Raw genomic sequence first — 19856 nt, forward strand, 5'->3', positions numbered from 1 at the left:
CTTGTGTATGTGCGGATCTGAGTACAGGGTAGTATAATAATTCCTCAGTACCTCCGCTATCTGGGCACTTGATGAGGTAGTAGACCCATCTCCCTTTTTTAAAGGGTAAATCGTTGACGGCTTACGCTGTCCGCTCAGCAGGTTGGATAGTAATTTACTAGATTTATTGGCAAATCTATGAATTTTACAGCCTTTTGTAAAAGTGTAAGACGCCTCCATTTTAATAAACAAGTTTTCAAATTGTTGTCTGGCTTTTTATAAGAGGCTTTAGTAGTAATTGAGGGGTTGGATTTATAAAATTGAAAGGAGGAATTCAGCATATCTTGCGCTTGGGTGAACTGTAAAATGGAGCTTTTTTTTCAGGGAAACAGTATGTGATATTATGGCGGCCTGCCAATACAGCGTAGGATTTGTTAATTTTGTCCGTTATCAATATCAAAATCATCCCAAGTTCGGAACACTACCTCTTTCAGGGATTGTGACCTATTAATGGATGAGGGACACCTCCAACGTATTGAGCTACCTCTATCTGGAGCCACTTGTAACTCAATCCAAATAACCGCATGATCTGAAATCGTTATTGGTTCCATCACTGCTTTAGAAATCTTTGGGATGAGAGCTATTGATGTCAATATATAATCTATCCTAGACAGTCGGCCCGTAGCAGCCGATAGGCATGAATAATCTCTGTCTGTCGGGTGTAATGTGCACCAAGAGTCTAACATCTGGAGTTTCCGAGCAAATTCTGGCACACCAAATTTTGTAACTTTAACATTAGAGGAGGTGAGGGATTGTCTGTCAAGATGGGGAAGGGAGATTAGATTCAGGTCCCCACCAAATAACAAGGGTAAGTGTGAGTGAGGTAATGAAATATTGACAAGTTTCGTCAGGAATTGTAAAGAGTACACATTCGGTGCATATACACAAACAGCATCTTTTCATACATCAATTTGCCTATTACATACCGACCCACAGGGTCAATTCCGATATCTGAAGTCTCAATCGATAAAGAGGATCTTGCTATAAGTGCAACACCCCGCGCCTTTGAATTATAAGAGGCAGACATCAGGACTCTTGCAGACATACAATGTCTAAACATAACTTTTTCAGATACATGAGAACACATTTGTGCTTTTTAGGGGAATTTAGTCCTACATTCCAGCTACCTACATGTAAGGCCATACCAGCACTTCTTTCCTCATATCAGGGGACAGTTCACTCAATGCATAATTACCTTCTACATTGGAGATAACATCAGAGTTACAGAGATACATAGGAGATGATAGGAGAGAGATAACCCAGTGGTGTTCCAAAATACGAACAGAGAGAACAAGAAAAAACAACAATTGTAACAACATCGGGGATACTTCCATATACAGAAAGCAGCACTAGCCGCTTAGGGAGGAAACCGCACCGGCCTGCCATCTGCTTAATAATAGCTATATGAAGGCAGCATAAAACCATTGTGTAACCAGTGAAGACACAGAATACAATATAGCAGGGGAACATATTTGAGTTGTTCAAACTTAACCAATCAGTCTTGGATTCCATGGGGTGGGGAGGGGTAGGTCCCTGAACATATCAGGAATCTCACTAGTTGGGGAGAGCATTGGGCTGAGCCAGGGAAGAAAAAATGGGTAAAATAAAGTTTCTCATACGTCTGTGAGGATACTGGGGATGACATCAAGACCATGGGGTATAGACGGGATCCGCAGGAGACATGGGCACTCTAAAGACTTTTCATTGGGTGTGAACTGGCTCCTTCCTCTATGCCCCTCCTCCAGACCTCAGTTTTAGAAATGTGCCCAGGCAGACTGGATGCACTCTGAGGAGCTCTCCTGAATTTCTCTGGAAAGACTTATGTTAGGTTTTTTATTTTCAGGGAGATCTGCTGGCATCAGACTCCCTGCTTCGTGGGACTGAGGGGGCAGAAGCAGAACCAACTTCCTCAGAGTTTCATGGCTCTGCTTCTAGCTGACAGGACACCATTAGCTCTTGAAGGGAACTGAACGCTAACCGTGTCTAGATGCTTACTCCCACAGCGCGCCGTCACCCCCTCGCAGAGCCAGAAGTCAGGTGAGTATGAGAAGAATGATCTTCTATCAAGTAAGTGACGACTGAGGTAGTGCGGCTGGCGGGAGCGCAGCATGCCATTGCTGCCCACACACACAGGCACTGCAGGTCGCGGGGGGGGGGGGGGGTGCCCTGGGCAGCAAGAAAAATACCTCAAACTGGCTAAAAGGGGGCATAAGATGCCGTTGGCACAGCCCTATCCCCTCCAGTATAAATAATAAGTCATATACTGAATGTAAGGACGCGCCATTGTGGGGGCGGATCTTCTTCCCCAGTCAGCCAGCACACTACTCAGTGCCATTTTCTCTCTTTCCTCAGGCTGCAGAGAACACGCTGGTCCTCTCCTCCACTTCTGACAAGAACAGGGTGCTAAAAAAGGTGGGCAAAAAGCGATTGAGGTGCATTTGATAGTGTATATTACTATTTAAAAGCAATTTTGGGCTGTGGACATACTGTGTTCACAGGCAATACTGGCGCTGGGTTTGTGAACTGGCTGCTCCTATCCTGTGTCCCTCTGACAGATTTTAGTGTGGGTCTGTCCCCAAAATAAGTCCCAGTGTGTCTGTGAGTGTGGTGTACACGTGTGAGGCATGTGCATCAGGGAGTTTCTCCCCGGAGGAAGCCACTTTAGGGAAACAGAGTTCTGAGGTGGTGGCGCTACCGGCACACCAAGAGCCTGCATGGGTGAAAGAGCTATGTGACAGTATGCATCTGATTAACCGTAGATTAACCGTAGATTGGATAAATCTGAATCTAAGGCTGCATGCTGGAGAAAATCTGTGGAAGTTGTGATTTTTCAGGATGCTGTTATTCCCTCTGGGTCACGTAAGAGACCATTTGCAAATGTCATAAACACTGGTACCGACACAGATTCTGATGCTTGTGTCGACGATAGTGAATCCAGAGAGATAGATCATAAATTGGCAAAAAGAATACAATATATGATTGTGGCTATAAGGGACGTGTTAGAGGTTACAGAAAGCACTCCTGTACCTCAGGAAAAAGCTTATTTATGTAAGGAAAAGAAATCCAAAGTCACGTTCCCTCCTTCACACGAACTAAATGCTCTGTTTGAAGGGATGTGGGTGAATCCTGATAAACAATTTCGTATTCCCAAAAGGATTCACATCGCTTATCCTTTCCCGGTCGAAGACAGGAAAAAATGGGAGTCACCCCCTATGTTAGATAGTGCACTATCCAGGTTGACAAAGAGGGTAATTCTCCCTGCTCCTGACACGGCTTCTCTTAAAGAGCCGGCAGACCGCAAAATGGAAACTACATTGAAATCCATTTATGTTACCAATGGTACACTGATTAGGCCCACTATTGCCTGCGCGTGGGTGAATCGCGCTATTGAAAAATGGTCAGAAAGCGTGTCATCAGAAATTGACACAATTGATAAAGATGAGATACTCCTTAAATTAGGGATTATCAAGGACGCTGCCGCCTACATGCTGGAAGCAATGAAGGATATTGGACTATTGAGTTCACAAGCCGCTACCATGGCAGTATCGGCTAGGCGGGCGTTGTGGATTCGCCAGTGGAACGCGGATGCAGATTCCAAAAGAAATATGGAGGCTCTCCCATATAAAGGTGAGGCCTTATTTGGCGATGGACTGGATGCGTTAGTCTCGGCGGATACTGCAGGTAAGTCGACATTTTTGCTATCTGCACCTGCACCAGCAAAAAAGACCTATCACCTGCAAATGCAGACCTTTTGGCCCAATAAATACAAAAAGGCGAGAGGTTCCCCCTTCTTTGCTGGTAAGGGAAGGGGAAAGAAGCCCACAGCGGCTCCAGGTTCCCAAGAGCAGAAGTCTACCCCTACTTCTACCAAATCCCTAGCATGACGCTGGAGCACCCTTGCGGGAGGCCGCTCGGGTGGGGGCACATCTCAGTCTCTTCAGCCAGGATTGGATTCTATCTGGCCTGGATCCCTGGGTGTTGCAAATAGTGTCACAGGGATACAAACTGGAGTTTCAAGACGTTCCCCCATGCCGATTTTTCAAATTGACCTTGGCAGTTTCTAAGTCAGAAAGAGAAGCAGTAACAGCGGCAATACAAAAATTATGTCAAGACCAGGTCATAGTCCTGGTACCGTTGTCACAACAAGGGAGGGGTTTTTATTCAAGCCTCTTTGTAGTTCCGAAGCCGGACGGCTCGGTCAGACCGATCCTAAATCAAAAAGATCTGAATTTCTTCCTGAAAAAGTTCAAGATGGAATCACTTTGGGCGGCGATTGCCAGTCTGGAGGAGGGGGACTACTTAGTGTCGGTGGACATAAAGGATGCTTACCTGCATGTTCCCATTTATCCTCCTCACCAGGCTTATCTGAGATTCGTGATTCAGGATTGCCATTACCAATTCCAGACGTTACCTTTCGGTCTCTCCACGGCGCCGAGGGTATTCACCAAGGTGATGGCGGAGATGATGGTGCTTCTTCGTCAGAAAGGAGTCAATATAATCCCTTATCTGGATGACTTCCTGATAAAGGCGAGATCCAGGGAGCAGTTATTACAAAACATATCCCTCTCCCTGTCAATACTCCAGCAACACGGGTTGATCATAAATGACCCAAAGTCACAGTTGGAACCGACGACAAGGTTGTCTTTCCTCGGGATGATTCTGGACACAGAAGTTCAGAGAGTATTTCTTCTGCTGGAAAAGGCTCTGGAAATCCAGAAAATGGTAAAACAGATATTGAAACCATCAACTGTGTCGATCCATCAGTGCTTTCGGTTGTTGGGGAAGATGGTGGCAGCCTACGAGACCATACAGTTTGGCAGGTTCCATGCCAGAGTATTCCAGTGGGTTCTGTTGGACAAGTGGTCGGGGTCACATCTACACATGCACAGAAAGATAATCCTGTCGTCAAAAACCAGGATTTCCCTCCTGTGGTGGTTGCACAGCGCTCACCTGCTAAAGGGACGCAGGTACGGGATTCAGGACTGGGTCCTAGTAACCAGGGATGCAAGTCTCCGAGGCTGGGGAGCAGTCTCTCAGGGAGAAAACTTCCAGGGACGTTGGTCACGACAGGAAGCCTGCCTTCACATAAACGTTCGGGAGCTAAGAGCCATTTACAACGGCCTTCAACAAGCGGTACATCTTCTTCAAGACCGTCCCATGCAGATCCAGGCAGACAATGTAACAGTAGTCGCATACATAAACAGGCAGGGCGGAACAAAAAGCAGAGCAGCAATGGCAGAGGCAACAAAAATCCTCCGCTGGGCAGAAAAACATCTACAAGCTCTGTTGGCAATATTCATTCCGGGAGTAGACAACTGGGAAGCAGACTTCCTCAGCAGACACGATCTCCATCCAAGAGAGTGGGGCCTCCACCAAGAAGTCTTCGCAGAGGTAACAAGACTTTGGGGAGTTCCTCAAATAGACATGATGGCGTCTCACCTCTACAAGAAGCTTCAGAGATACTGTTCCAGGTCGAGAGACCCTCAGGCAGTAGCAGTGGATGCACTGATGACCCAGTGGGTGTTTCAGTTAGTGTATGTTTTCCCTCCACTTCTGCTGATCCCAAAAGTACTCAGGATCATAAGAAAGACAAGGGTTCGAGCAATCTTCATTGCCCCAGACTGGCCAAGAAGGGCTTGGTACCCAGATCTTCAGCAGTTACTCATAGGAGATCCTCTGCCTCTTCCTCTTCGGAAAGGACCTGCTACAGCAGGGGCCGTGTGTGTACCAAGACTTACCGCGGCTACGTTTGACGGCATGGCTGTTGAGAGCTGGATCCTAGCCAGGAAGGGTATTCTTCAGGAGGTCATCCCCACCCTTATTCAGGCCAGAAAGGGAGTAACGTCAAAACATTACCACCGTATTTAGAGAAAATGTGTGTCTTGGTGTGAATCCAAGAAAGCTCCTATGGAAGAGTTTCACTTAGGACGTTTTCTCCATTTTTTGAAGGATGGTGTGGAGACGGGCCTACGATTGGGATCAATCAAGGTGCAGATTTCGACCTTGTCAGTATTCTTCCAAAAACAATTGGCCTCTATTCCAGAGGTTCAGACCTTCGTGAAAGGGGTTCTGCACATCCAGCATCCATTCGTGCCTCCAGTGGCACCATGGGACCTTAATGTGGTATTGCAGTTCTTTCAATCGGATTGGTTTGAGCCTCTACAAAAGGTAGAGTTGAAGTTTCTCACTTGGAAAGTGGTGATTTTTTGACATTGGCATCCGCAAAGCGGGTGTCTGAATTGGGGGCCTTGTCTCACAAGAGCCCTTACCTGATTTTCCATGAAGATAGGGCACAGTTACGAACTCGCTAACATTTTCTTCCAAAGGTGGTTTCTGCTTTCACATAAACCAACCTATGTGCCAGTAGTTACTGACACTTTCTCTGATTCAAAGTCTCTAGATGTGTTTAGAGCTTTGAAAATCTATGTTGCTAGAACAGCTCGTATACGGGAAACAGAGGTTCTGTTTGTCCTGTATGCTCCCAACAAGATTGGGTGTCCTGCTTCCAAGCAGACTATTGCACGTTGGATTAGAAATACGATTCAGCAAGTTCATACTACGGCTGTATTGCCGTTACCGATGTCGGTAAAGGCCCACTCCACTAGGAAGGTGGGCTCATCCTGGGTGGCTGCCCGGGGAGTCTCGGCATTACAACTTTGCCGAGCAGCTACTTGGTCAGGGTCAAACACATTTGCTAAGTTCTACAAGTTTGATACCTTGGCCGATGAGGACCTAAAGTTTGGTCAATCGGTGCTGCAGGGTCATCCGCACTCTCCCGCCCGTACTGGAGCTTTGGTATAGACCCCATGGTCTTGATGTCGTCCCCAGCATCCTCTAGGACGTATGAGAAAATAGGATTTTGATAACCTACCGGTAAATCCTTTTCTCCTAGTCCATAGAGGATGCTGGGCGCCCGTCCCAGTGCGTACTTTACCTGCAGTTTAGTTATTAGAGTTACACAAGTTGTGTTGTATTAGTTCAGCATGTTGCTGCAATTGGTTGATACCTGTTGGCGTGTGTTATGTTGATTGCCACGTTGTGCACCATGGTTGAAGTGTGAGCTGGTATGTGTCATGACTAAGGTTTTTGTGAACCCGGTGCTAGCGAAGTCTGCGCGGGCGACTGGAGGACTACACGAATACCACCACTGACCTGGTTTTGGAAGTGTTGTGGACTCGGGGTCTCTTCCGGTGACTGGGAAGAGGAACCGCGGCAGAGATGGCCGAATCCAAGTTCTCCTCATGCAGGATGAGGTCGGCAGACAGGAAGCACGTGTGGGCGCTGAAGGTCTCCTGAAAGACAGAACTGGAAAGGCGCTGATGAATCAGTGAAGAATAACAGGTACAACTGTGCTAAAGGGCACGGGGTGCTTGGGGACACTGAGGTGCTTGGAGACACTGAGGTGCTTGGAGACACTGAGGTGCTTGGAGACACTGAGGTGCTTGGAGACACTGAGGTGCTTGGAGACACTGAGGTGCTTGGAGACACTGAGGTGCTTGGAGACACTGAGGTACGTAGAGGCACTGAGGTGCGTAGAGGCACTGAGGTGCGTAGAGGCACTGAGGTGCGTAGAGGCACTGAGGTGCGTAGAGACACTGAGGTGCGTAGAGACACTGGGGTGCGTAGAGACACTGGAGTGCGTAGAGACACTGGGGTGCTGAGGCACGGAGGCACGGAGGTGCTGGAAGCACGGAGGTACTGAGGCACGGAGGTGCTGAGGCACGGAGGCACGGAGGTGCTGAGGCACGGAGATGCTGAGTCACGGAGATGCTGGAAGCACGGAGGCACGGAGGTGCTGGAAGCACGGAGGTACTGAGGCACGGAGGTGCTGAGGCACGGAGATGCTGAGTCACGGAGGTGCTGGAAGCACGGAGGCACGGAGGTGCTGGAAGCACGGAGGTACTGAGGCACGGAGGCACGGAGGTCCTGAGGCACGGAGGTACTGAGGTGCTGAGGCACGGAGATGCTGAGTCACGGAGGTGCTGGAAGCACGGAGGCACGGAGGTGCTGGAAGCACGGAGGCACGGAGGTCCTGAGGCACGGAGGTACTGAGGTGCTGAGGCACGGAGGTACTGAGGTGCTGAGGCACGGAGGTACTGAGGTGCTGAGGCACGGAGATGCTGAGTCACGGAGGTGCTGGAAGCACGGAGGTGTTGGAAGCACGGAGGTACTGAGGTGTTGGAAGCACGGAAGTACTGAGCTCTGGAGATCCCAACTACAACAGTAGTAAAACTGAAACACGACAGCTGTGGTTTTCAGTGGAGAACATGGAATTCAGTACTGTGCCTTTAAGACGAAACATTGCAGCTGTGCCTTTACATTGAGACTCAGGGAAATGGTGAAATCAAATGGCAACACACAAGTAACCATACAGGAACAAGGGAACAGAGTTTCCACAGGAACTTAGGTACAATGGTTACCTTAAGGGAGCTCAGCATAAAGACTCTCACAAGGCTGTATGTGACACGAGGAAATGGCCCAGATTCCAACTCAGCCTCCTGATTTATACTTCCTGGTCCTTGATGATTGGTGGGCAGGATTAGGTGATGTCACTGTCATGTGACTACTCTAGCCAAGGCTGTGATGTAGAATGAGGCCTAGCAGGCCAAGAGAACACTGAAGCCTGGACTTCTGCAAAACACAGGATGCTTGCTTTTAGATTACTGAATTCAGCCTCACACAGGAGATCACCACAGGTGGAGCTGATTACCTCTCAGGCAGAGAACTCAGGAAACTCAGTGCTGACAAGCTGTTTAACTCCGTGAGTGAAAAGACACAGGATCCAGGACAGAAAGCAGGGGTAAGTCACCAAATATGAGAATTACAGTCAGGATTGTGACAGTATCCCCCTCTTCGAGGGTGGACTCCGGACACCCATCCAATCTTAGGGGAACTTGAGAAATTCATACAGAAGAATTTAGGACCTTTGTTGATGCCTCTTCTTCTTATGGGAACGTTTGGTTTTGACCAAGGACCGCGGGATCTCCTGTAAAGAAAAACCTTCCTTAGAAAACATGGGGGCTCCCAAGAAAGGAGTAGCATCATGGACTGGATCAAATTCAGAGTCTGAGTCCAAGTCTAATGGAAGATATGAATCTCCCATAGATACACAGTTTGCAGATGAAAATGAGGTGCACTGGAGATTTAAATTCTCTGGGCTAGGAGAGACTCCAACATGAGCAATTTTAATGGTCGGATTCTTACTGAAGGAGATTCTTAGATTATCCCTGGGAGGACAGCACAAACTTCCTTCTGCATTCCCTTTAGAGCCTGATTTCTTTACCGAGTCAGATTCCATAGGTTTAGGACCAAATTCTTTAACCACAGCATTACTAAAATTCTGTAAGTCATGGAACACAGGATCATTACTCTCAAAAAGCATGTTGGCCCACTCCAAAGCTCTTCCTCTGAATGCCAGGAACAGATATCGAGTAACGTTGGAAGGAGTTACTGCACCTGAAGGATCAGACTCCATCCGAGACAGAAATTGTTCAACCAAAGCGGCATATTGCAGTAAATCTCCATCGAAGTAAATTGGTGGTAAACCATCAGACGAAAGCTTAGAGGCTGAAACTGGAGAAATCTTTGACTGGACGAGTAGGACTGGATTGGATCCGGGGATGCTTGAATTGGCTGGAACCAAAGGAGACTGACCAGGCTGGTCCTGGAGTAACACTGGACCGGCTGGAACCGGAACGAACTGACCAGGCGGAGCCTGGAGTATTGCTGGACCGGCTGGAACCGGAACGGACTGGCCAAGCTGGGCCTGGAGTATTACTGGACCGGCTGGAACCGGGACGGACTGACCAGGCTGGGCCTGGAGTATTGCTGGACCGGCTGGAACCGGGACGGACTGAGTCCTTTCTTCACGGGGCTGAACCAAGGCAGGAGCCCCCACTTCACGGGGCTGGGCTGAGGCAAGAGCCCCCACTTCAAGGGGCTGGGCTGAGGCAAGAGCCCCCACTTCAAGGGGCTGGGCTGAGGCAAGAGCCCTCTCTTCACGGGGCTGGTCTGCGCTCTGAAGGCTCTCTGGCTGGGCAGCGCTCTGAAGGCTCTCTGGCTGGGCAGCGCTCTGAAGGCTCTCTGGCTGGGCAGCGCTCTGAAGGCACTCTGGCTGGGCAGCGCTCTGAAGGCTCTCTGGCTGGGCAGCACTCTGTAGACCCTCTGGCTGGGCAGCACTCTGTAGACCCTCTGGCTGGGCAGCACTCTGTAGACCCTCTGGCTCTGGACCCTCGGATCCCCTTCCTGGGGCTGTACCCTCGGAACCCCCTCCTGGGGCTGGACCCTCTGAAGAACCCCCTCCTGGGGCTGTGCCCTCTGAAGAACCCCCTCCTGGGGCTGGACGCTCTGAATCCCTCACTGGGGCTGGACACTCTGAAGAACCCCTTCTTGGGGCTGGACACTCTGAAGAACCCCTTCTTGGGGCTGGACACTCTGAAGACGCCCCCCCTGGGGCTGAAGACACGGACGCCCCCCCTGGGGCTGGACACTCTGAAGACGCCCCTCCTGGGGCTAGACACTTTGAAGACGCCCCTCCTGGGGCTGGACACTTTGAAGACGCCCCTCCTGGGGCTAGACACTCTGAAGACGCCCCTCCTGGAGCTGGACACTCTGAAGACGCCCCTCCTGGGGCTGGACACTTTGAAGACGCCCCTCCTGGGGCTGGACACTCTGAAGACGCCCCTCCTGGGGCTGGACACTCTGAAGACGCCCCTCCTGGGGCTGGACACTCTGAAGACGCCCCTCCTGGGGCTGGACACTCTGAAGACGCCCCTCCTGGGGCTGGACACTCTGAAGACGCCCCTCCTGGGGCTGGACACTCTGAAGACGCCCCTCCTGGGGCTGGACACTCTGAAGACGCCCCTCCTGGGGCTGAAGACACGGACGCCCCCCCTGGGGCTGGACACTCTGACTCCTCTGTGACTCTAAATGGCTTGAATATTCTTCTCTGGACACCCAACTTGGGATAAGGTCTTTTAATCACCGGACCCCAGTCATAAATTTGAGTCTCTTTCCGAGTAGCCATCTTGATACCCCCGTCAGCAGTAGCAGGATCGGCTACTGTGGATGACTTGTAGACATGAGCACTGTGATACTGCGATTTGTCACCATTCCCTGGCTTGCGAAGAATGCAGTCTTTAACAAAATGACCAGAATTTCCACAGTAAAGACAGAGATGTAGCTCCTTACGCCGCTGACGTTCAGCTTCAGAGAGCTTGGGCCGTGGATAGCTCTGATGAAAAACTTTCCCTTGCGCAGAGGAAGAGACTCTATTAACTGGATGGGACAAAACAGGATCAACAACGTTGGTAGTATTCCTGAGGAGATCAGGCATCACAGAGAGAATACTAGGCAAAAGTTCTTGTAACTGTAGTAACATCTGGTAGAAAATCTGCAGTTGGTCAGGAGTCTTAGAGCAGAAGGTCATAGAATCTCTGGAGGACGAATTCCGCTGCAGACACTGTGCCAATCGATGCTGAGTCGACTCCAGACCTTCCAAGCGTCCTGCAATATTGCTTAGGAGGTCATGCGTCAGACTAACACTTTCGGCCGGGTCCATGTGGCCATTTCCTACTGTCATGACTAAGGTTTTTGTGAACCCGGTGCTAGCGAAGTCTGCGCGGGCGACTGGAGGACTACACGAATACCACCACTGACCTGGTTTTGGAAGTGTTGTGGACTCGGGGTCTCTTCCGGTGACTGGGAAGAGGAACCGCGGCAGAGATGGCCGAATCCAAGTTCTCCTCATGCAGGATGAGGTCGGCAGACAGGAAGCACGTGTGGGCGCTGAAGGTCTCCTGAAAGACAGAACTGGAAAGGCGCTGATGAATCAGTGAAGAATAACAGGTACAACTGTGCTAAAGGGCACGGGGTGCTTGGGGACACTGAGGTGCTTGGAGACACTGAGGTGCTTGGAGACACTGAGGTGCTTGGAGACACTGAGGTGCTTGGAGACACTGAGGTGCTTGGAGACACTGAGGTGCTTGGAGACACTGAGGTGCTTGGAGACACTGAGGTACGTAGAGGCACTGAGGTGCGTAGAGGCACTGAGGTGCGTAGAGGCACTGAGGTGCGTAGAGGCACTGAGGTGCGTAGAGACACTGAGGTGCGTAGAGACACTGGGGTGCGTAGAGACACTGGAGTGCGTAGAGACACTGGGGTGCTGAGGCACGGAGGCACGGAGGTGCTGGAAGCACGGAGGTACTGAGGCACGGAGGTGCTGAGGCACGGAGGCACGGAGGTGCTGAGGCACGGAGATGCTGAGTCACGGAGATGCTGGAAGCACGGAGGCACGGAGGTGCTGGAAGCACGGAGGTACTGAGGCACGGAGGTGCTGAGGCACGGAGATGCTGAGTCACGGAGGTGCTGGAAGCACGGAGGCACGGAGGTGCTGGAAGCACGGAGGTACTGAGGCACGGAGGCACGGAGGTCCTGAGGCACGGAGGTACTGAGGTGCTGAGGCACGGAGATGCTGAGTCACGGAGGTGCTGGAAGCACGGAGGCACGGAGGTGCTGGAAGCACGGAGGCACGGAGGTCCTGAGGCACGGAGGTACTGAGGTGCTGAGGCACGGAGGTACTGAGGTGCTGAGGCACGGAGGTACTGAGGTGCTGAGGCACGGAGATGCTGAGTCACGGAGGTGCTGGAAGCACGGAGGTGTTGGAAGCACGGAGGTACTGAGGTGTTGGAAGCACGGAAGTACTGAGCTCTGGAGATCCCAACTACAACAGTAGTAAAACTGAAACACGACAGCTGTGGTTTTCAGTGGAGAACATGGAATTCAGTACTGTGCCTTTAAGACGAAACATTGCAGCTGTGCCTTTACATTGAGACTCAGGGAAATGGTGAAATCAAATGGCAACACACAAGTAACCATACAGGAACAAGGGAACAGAGTTTCCACAGGAACTTAGGTACAATGGTTACCTTAAGGGAGCTCAGCATAAAGACTCTCACAAGGCTGTATGTGACACGAGGAAATGGCCCAGATTCCAACTCAGCCTCCTGATTTATACTTCCTGGTCCTTGATGATTGGTGGGCAGGATTAGGTGATGTCACTGTCATGTGACTACTCTAGCCAAGGCTGTGATGTAGAATGAGGCCTAGCAGGCCAAGAGAACACTGAAGCCTGGACTTCTGCAAAACACAGGATGCTTGCTTTTAGATTACTGAATTCAGCCTCACACAGGAGATCACCACAGGTGGAGCTGATTACCTCTCAGGCAGAGAACTCAGGAAACTCAGTGCTGACAAGCTGTTTAACTCCGTGAGTGAAAAGACACAGGATCCAGGACAGAAAGCAGGGGTAAGTCACCAAATATGAGAATTACAGTCAGGATTGTGACAGTATGTATCTCACCACTAGTATGAAAGTAAATCCTTTCCTCGAAATGTCCATCTCCCTGGGCACAGTTCCTACAACTGAGGTCTGGAGGAGCATAGAGGGAGGAGCCAGTTCACACCCAATGAAAAGTCTTTAGAGTGCCTATGTCTCCTGCGGATCCCATCTATACCCCATGGTTTTGATGTCATCCCCAGCATCCTCTATGGACTAGGAGAAAAGGATTTACTGGTAGGTTATCAAAATCCTATTATTACATAATTCAGACAGTTTCACGTAAGATTATCTGACCATTTAAGCAAGCAGAAATTTAATCTAGAACCTTTCTGTCATTTGCTGACACAGGGGTCTCTGGACATCAATCTGAAGTGTTCCTTTGGGTTATGTAATCAGATCCGCATATTAAGGGGGATCGTAATGATCCTTATATGCTTGCAGCTATCAGAAATTAGAAACCCCAGTATCTGCAGCTCAGCTGAAATTTATCTTCCAGACATAGAAAATATGAATAATTATGTAACAGCTGCAGTGAAGGTTGATATGAGAAATCTGAAATAAAGAAAGTCTTGACATCAGGGGTATGGGCACTTTGCAGATATCTCCTAAAAGTGATAATGTAAAAGAGAGGTAGAAAGTTTTCGTATGATGGAAGAAACCAGCTGTGAGTTCCTGATCCAAGAATTGCATCGCTGGCCTGTAGTATCAGAACCGAGCATCAAACAAGGTCCAAAAAAGGGACGATAATAATGAACATCTGTAAAAGGAATCTCGTCAATGATCAACCACAGTCAGACAGTCTTGAATCATTATTTTTGGCAGCAGATGCTTCCTTGAGATATGCCTCAGCGTCCAAGGGGGAAAGGAAGTCAACGAATTGTGAACCATTGTACAAGTGCAGCCGCGCTGGGTAAAGGAGGGCAAACTTCCTATTTTCCTGGATTAGGCGGGAACATAACGGGGCAAAGTCACGCCTAGCCTTCGACAGTTCAGCTGAATAGTCTTGAAATAAAATTTTATGACCATCCCATACAAGCTGTTTTATTTTACGAGACGCTGACCATAGTAATTCCTTTCGAAGAAAATTCAGGGGTTTAAATATCACCGGCCGGGTTCTGGCGTCATCCTGTGGTCGGACCGGGCCTAATGTGTGTGCTCTCTATAATGAGGTTGGAGCATCTGTCTTGCACACGAAGCATTTCAGGCAGTGACTTTTTTATGAAAACAAATAAATCTTTACCTTTCAGTTTCCGGTAATCCTTTAATCCTGAGATTCCCTCTACGGGATCTATTTTCTAAGTCTTCAATTTTGTTGTGTAATTGCAATATATCTTTAGTATTCCTAGATGTGGATTTTTTAAGGTTTGCTACATCTGCAAAAGTCTCTCCTAAGCATTGTTCTATGCCCAATACTCTGTGTGAGCTGCGCTAGCTGATTATTGTCAGTCGTTTGTTCTTTAAACAAGGGGCTGATAGCCTGTTTAATGGATGTCACCATTTCTGCATGGGCTGTCTGCTTCTCTGAGGGCTGCTGCTGCAGCTTATCAGGCATTGTTGCACGGGCTACATATGGACCTTTAGTGGACCTTGGAGAAAATCAGCAGATGACGGGACACACAGCACCTGCCCGCATGTGATATTTGTTTACTTCCACTCAGCATTGAGTATTCCACAACCTGGTGAGGACTTAGGATCCCAGAGATTTCACCCATTTAAAGGGATGCTATCCTGAGGATACCTATTCTCCAGTGGTAACCATTGTGGTAACTATCACCATCAGGACTGTGCCATCAGCCCTATCTCCTATTTCCACCATACTCATCTGTAATCCACATGAAATAAGGAACGGACACAATATCTCAGTAGCCGCTCCTGGTGATTCTGGTTGTTGTATAATTTAATTCTAATTTAACCATTTCCTTGAATTAATACTTGTTTGTATTTTTTATTAAATAACCTTTTTTTCCACCTTCAGTCCATTCATCTCCATGTGTTTCAATTAATTATATTGTTTAAATTACTCATATCCAATTTATTGATTGTTAAGCGCTGCTAACTCGTTTGATGTATGTTGTTTAAAGCTGAGCTGTAGCCCTGCCATTTGTTGGTGAGCTGCTATCATAAGGACCTGTTTCACCAGGACTGAGTAACAGCCAACTGGCATCACCCACACCTGGAGCTCAGCTAGACAACCATTTAGGATTGGTACTGGGTTCTCAGTACCCAGAGCAACAGACAGGTCATCTGATTAGCAGTAGATGAGGGCATGACACCTGATTATTTCACCCTGCGGTAGCATGTAAAAAGCATAGGAGATAGGATAAGAACCATGAAGAACGCATGGCAATGATGATTATACTCCAGAACATTAAAATGGTTCGAGTGTTGTCTATTGTGCTGATTTATTTCTCAGAGTGTAAATGGCTTCTCACCTGTGTGACTTCGCTGATGTGTAACACGTTGTGATTTCCGTGTAAAACATTTTGCACTCATAGCAATAAAATGGCCTCTCACCTGTGTGAGTTCTCCGATATGTAAAAAGCTTTAATTTCCATGTAAAATATTTTCCACACTCAGAGCAAGAAAACGGCTTCTCACCTGTGACTTCTCTCATGTTTAATGAGATCTGATTTGTGTGCAATACATTTCCCACACTCAAAACATGGAAATGGCTTCTCACCTGTGACTTCGCTTATGTATAACAAGATCTGATTTTTGTGCAAAACATTTCCCACACTCAGAACATGGAAATGGCTTCTCACCTGTGTGACTTTGCTGATGTGTAACAAGATTTGATTTCAATGCAAAACATTTCCCACACTCAGAACATGGAAATGGCTTCTCACCTGTATGACTTCTCTGATGTCTAACAAGATGCGATTTGTTTGTAAAACCTTTCCCACACTCAGAACATGGAAATGGTTTCTCACCTGTATGAATTTTCTGATGTATAACAAGATGTGATTTGTATATAAAACATTTCCCACACTCATAACATGGAAATGGCTTCTCACCTGTGTGACTTCTTTGATGTATAACAAGATGTGATTTCTGTATAAAACATTTCCCACACTCAGAGCAAGAAAACGGCCTCTCACCTGTGTGACTTCTCTTATGTATAACAAGATCTGATGCGTGCGCAAAACATTTCCCACACTCAGAACATGGATATGGCTTCTCACCTGTGTGATGTCTGTTATGTCTAACGAGACCTGATTTGTGTGTAAAACATTTCCCACACTCAGAACATGGAAATGCCTTCTTATCTGTGTGACTTCTTTGATGTATAACAAGATGTGATTTCTGGATAAAACATTTCCCACACTCAGAGCAAGAAAATGGCTTCTCACCTGTGTGACTTCTCTGATGTATAACAAGATCTGATGTGTGCGCAAAACATTTCCCACACTCAGAACATAGAAATGGCTTCTCACCTGTGTGACTTCTGTGATGTAGAACAAGATGTGATTTCTGGATAAAACATTTCCCACACTCAGAGCAAGAAAATGGCTTCTCACCTGTGTGACTTCTGTTATGTCTAACAAGATCTGATGTGTGTGCAAAACATTTCCCACACTCAGAACATGGAAATGGCCTCTCACCTGTGTGACTTTTCTGATGTCTAACAAGATGCGATTTGTATGTAAAACATTTCCCACACTCAGAACATATCAGTGGCCTTTCACCTATTTTACCTGTGTGTGGGTTAATAAGCTTTGTGTTCTGTGTAAAACATTTGGCATCTATAGAACACGGAAACACTGTATCTACTCTCAGAGCTGTAACAGATGCACCAATATCAGAGTGATCAGGAGAACATTTCCCAGGATCAGAGGGACCAGCTGATAGAGCTGGATGTATAATTGGGGTAATGGGGTTAGCTCCTGGAGAATCCTGTCTACTGTCATTATCTTTTATGTCACAATCCGGGGATAACATTAGATGTCCTTCTGAGATATTCCTGCTTGTGTGTCCATCTGCTGGAAATAAAATACATTACGGAAATGTGACATTTTCTGTAACAATATTAATCTTGCAAACAATAGGAGAAGACAACTCTCTGGGACACAATTATAAATTTGTGTGTATATTAAAACATAACTTTTAATGAATGCTTTATAATATTGTGTCTCAGACTATCATTGTGTCCACCCTCCTGAGAACACACAATAACAAATGTAATATTATAATAAGACTTAGATATATCTCTCTCTTGTACTGGTAACTAACCATGAAGTATAAATGGAGATGTAGTCACTCGCCAAGTCCTATGTCAGCACCAATGTAAAACAATGAATGGGGAACATATCGTATGAATTGGAGATTCTAGATGAACAATAACATCAGTCATATGAGCTGATGGATCAGAGAAATGTCTCCTAACGTTACTACTGGAAGCATTGGTAAGGTAGCATTAATTTATTTGAGTGCTCATACGCTGGTAAGCCTGTACATGTGTTACTCACCCTTATATAAGGTATATTGCTACAGCAGAGTAGGTGTGGAACAAGGTATTTTACATGCAATACACCATATGATACCCTGCAATCATCATCATCATCTTCTAGGTTATAATCCACTTTTACATCCCCATCATCAGTGTCTTACCTCTATTCTCTCAATAGTAATAAGAATGATGTGTGTACGGAAAGTATGATATAGAGAATTACGTATCAGAATCTATACAGCTGCCGCCATACTTCTGCTTCTCATACGTGTGCTACTGGCAGCAGTGAACATCTGAGTGAGAGTGCAGGGAAGACAGCAGAGTCTGATGAGAAAGAGATTGGATCTGCCTTTGCAGGGATGTACCACACCTGTCACCCCTGTTAGTATATAAAATAATAAAAAAGAGGAGCGTGGTCCATCCAGACGTGCTTTCTGGAGCTCTCCTCAAAAAGAGGCTTCTTATCTACCCTACCTGATAGCCCTCAGCTGCCACTGGGACCAAGACGCAATCTATTAAGTCCCCCACTCCTCCTGCCCTATAGCTACTCGCTCTGCTCACTCCGGGCACTGTTCACTGCTGCAGCCTAGTGACGCCGCGGAAGCCATGGGCTGTATTCTCCGGACACCTGACTTGGAGGCGCTTTTGGCTCAGTCGGGATCACTTGCTCTCCCATTCACATGGGTGCACAGCTTCCGCTACTGATGGGGACAGAACGGGCTGCCCACAGTTACCGGAGCCCAGCGGTGGTATTGGGAAGTAAGATAGCTGCCATTTTGGATCCTGGTACCCGGCCATCACATGCTTTGCCTTCTGCCTTCAATAAGGTGTAAAATTGATATAAGCTGCTAAATAAGTGTCCTGATGGCTGGATTGGGGTCACTGCACTAAATTGAAGCATTTGCCTGGAGGTGAAACTGCCTTCTATTTATATGGTACCAGTATAATCTACTTCCTCTCAGTCTACATGCAGAGCCCAGTATCAAGTATCGTCTGAGTACAGCTCATTACACTCTGAATACAACCTCACAGTATGTTATTTTGTGGATTTATTCACTGAATATATTTTGCCATTTGTGTCTCTCTGTGCTGAGTACTTCACGTCTGTGATCACGCTGACCTCTAGTGGAATTTCTCGGTCATTACTGTGTTATTTGAGTTGCATTACATCATGTTTACTTGAAATTTTGGCTCAGATACCCCTGTCACCCCGACTAAGAATGTCATTTTGAACAGAGTCATCTTGATGTAACCTCCTGACAGCGTACCATTTATAGATCATTTGTATTTTCCTATCTCTGAGAGGTCAGTCTCTTTGTAACCGGCTTACCATGCCTCCAAAAAAGGTTAAAAGGTACCAAATCGGCCCCGCCTGTCCATCTCTTTAGTACCTCGAATTCAGGTGGTACTTCTCAGACTGCTACATCATCATCTGCTTCTTCTTGTCAGATGCACAGCCCAGCTGTAACGGCTGAAGACGTCTTAAGACTCTCTAGATGATCCTGTTACTCTACGATCTATACATTCTATGTTATCTGCATTTAAGGACTGAAATAACCTCAAACTGAACTCTAATATTCAAGCTTTGAGGTCAGATATCAGTGAGATTGGCACTCGTACAGACTAAGATGAGATTGTTGCGTCTCACAAAGATCTGATTTCAGCACGACACCCTTCAGGAAGACCCGGTCTCTATTCATGATAAAGTCATTGATTTAGAAGACAGGTCTCAGAGAAATAATATCAATAATGGGCATTCTGGATTCTTTTACAAATGCTGAGCTTTAAGTTTATGCCATGGTCCTCTTTTCAGAAACTTCCACCGAAGACTTCTGCCTCGGACTTTCTTATTACTGACAGGATCCATAGACTCCCAAAGTCCAAACAGACCCCTATCCAAGCACCGAGGGACACTCTGCTCAGGGTGCACTTTTTCACCTTAAAGAAAGCATTCTATGAGCCACTGTCTTCCTGATCCACAGCTGAGTGCCTGGATAATCTGCGCTATTTCCAGAAACTTCTCCTGCGACG

General features: G+C 47.5%; 2 protein-coding genes across 2 annotated transcripts in view; one reads left to right on the forward strand and one right to left on the reverse strand.

Moving 5' to 3' along the window:
- LOC134984503 (zinc finger protein 585A-like) overlaps nt 1–19856 on the forward strand; it is a 593603-nt gene that overhangs the window by 33937 nt on the left and 539810 nt on the right. The gene's annotated exons all lie outside the window — the stretch shown is intronic.
- LOC134984506 (zinc finger protein 271-like) overlaps nt 15764–19856 on the reverse strand; it is a 185336-nt gene continuing 181243 nt past the window's right edge. The window contains exon 7 of the mRNA XM_063950076.1: nt 15764–17073. Coding sequence (XP_063806146.1) covers nt 16055–17073 — 1019 coding nt within the window. The 3' untranslated portion in view covers nt 15764–16054. The remainder of the gene's footprint in view (nt 17074–19856) is intronic.

The sequence above is a fragment of the Pseudophryne corroboree genome (assembly GCF_028390025.1).
Source record: "Pseudophryne corroboree isolate aPseCor3 chromosome 3 unlocalized genomic scaffold, aPseCor3.hap2 SUPER_3_unloc_6, whole genome shotgun sequence".
NCBI classification, from domain to species: domain Eukaryota; kingdom Metazoa; phylum Chordata; class Amphibia; order Anura; family Myobatrachidae; genus Pseudophryne; species Pseudophryne corroboree.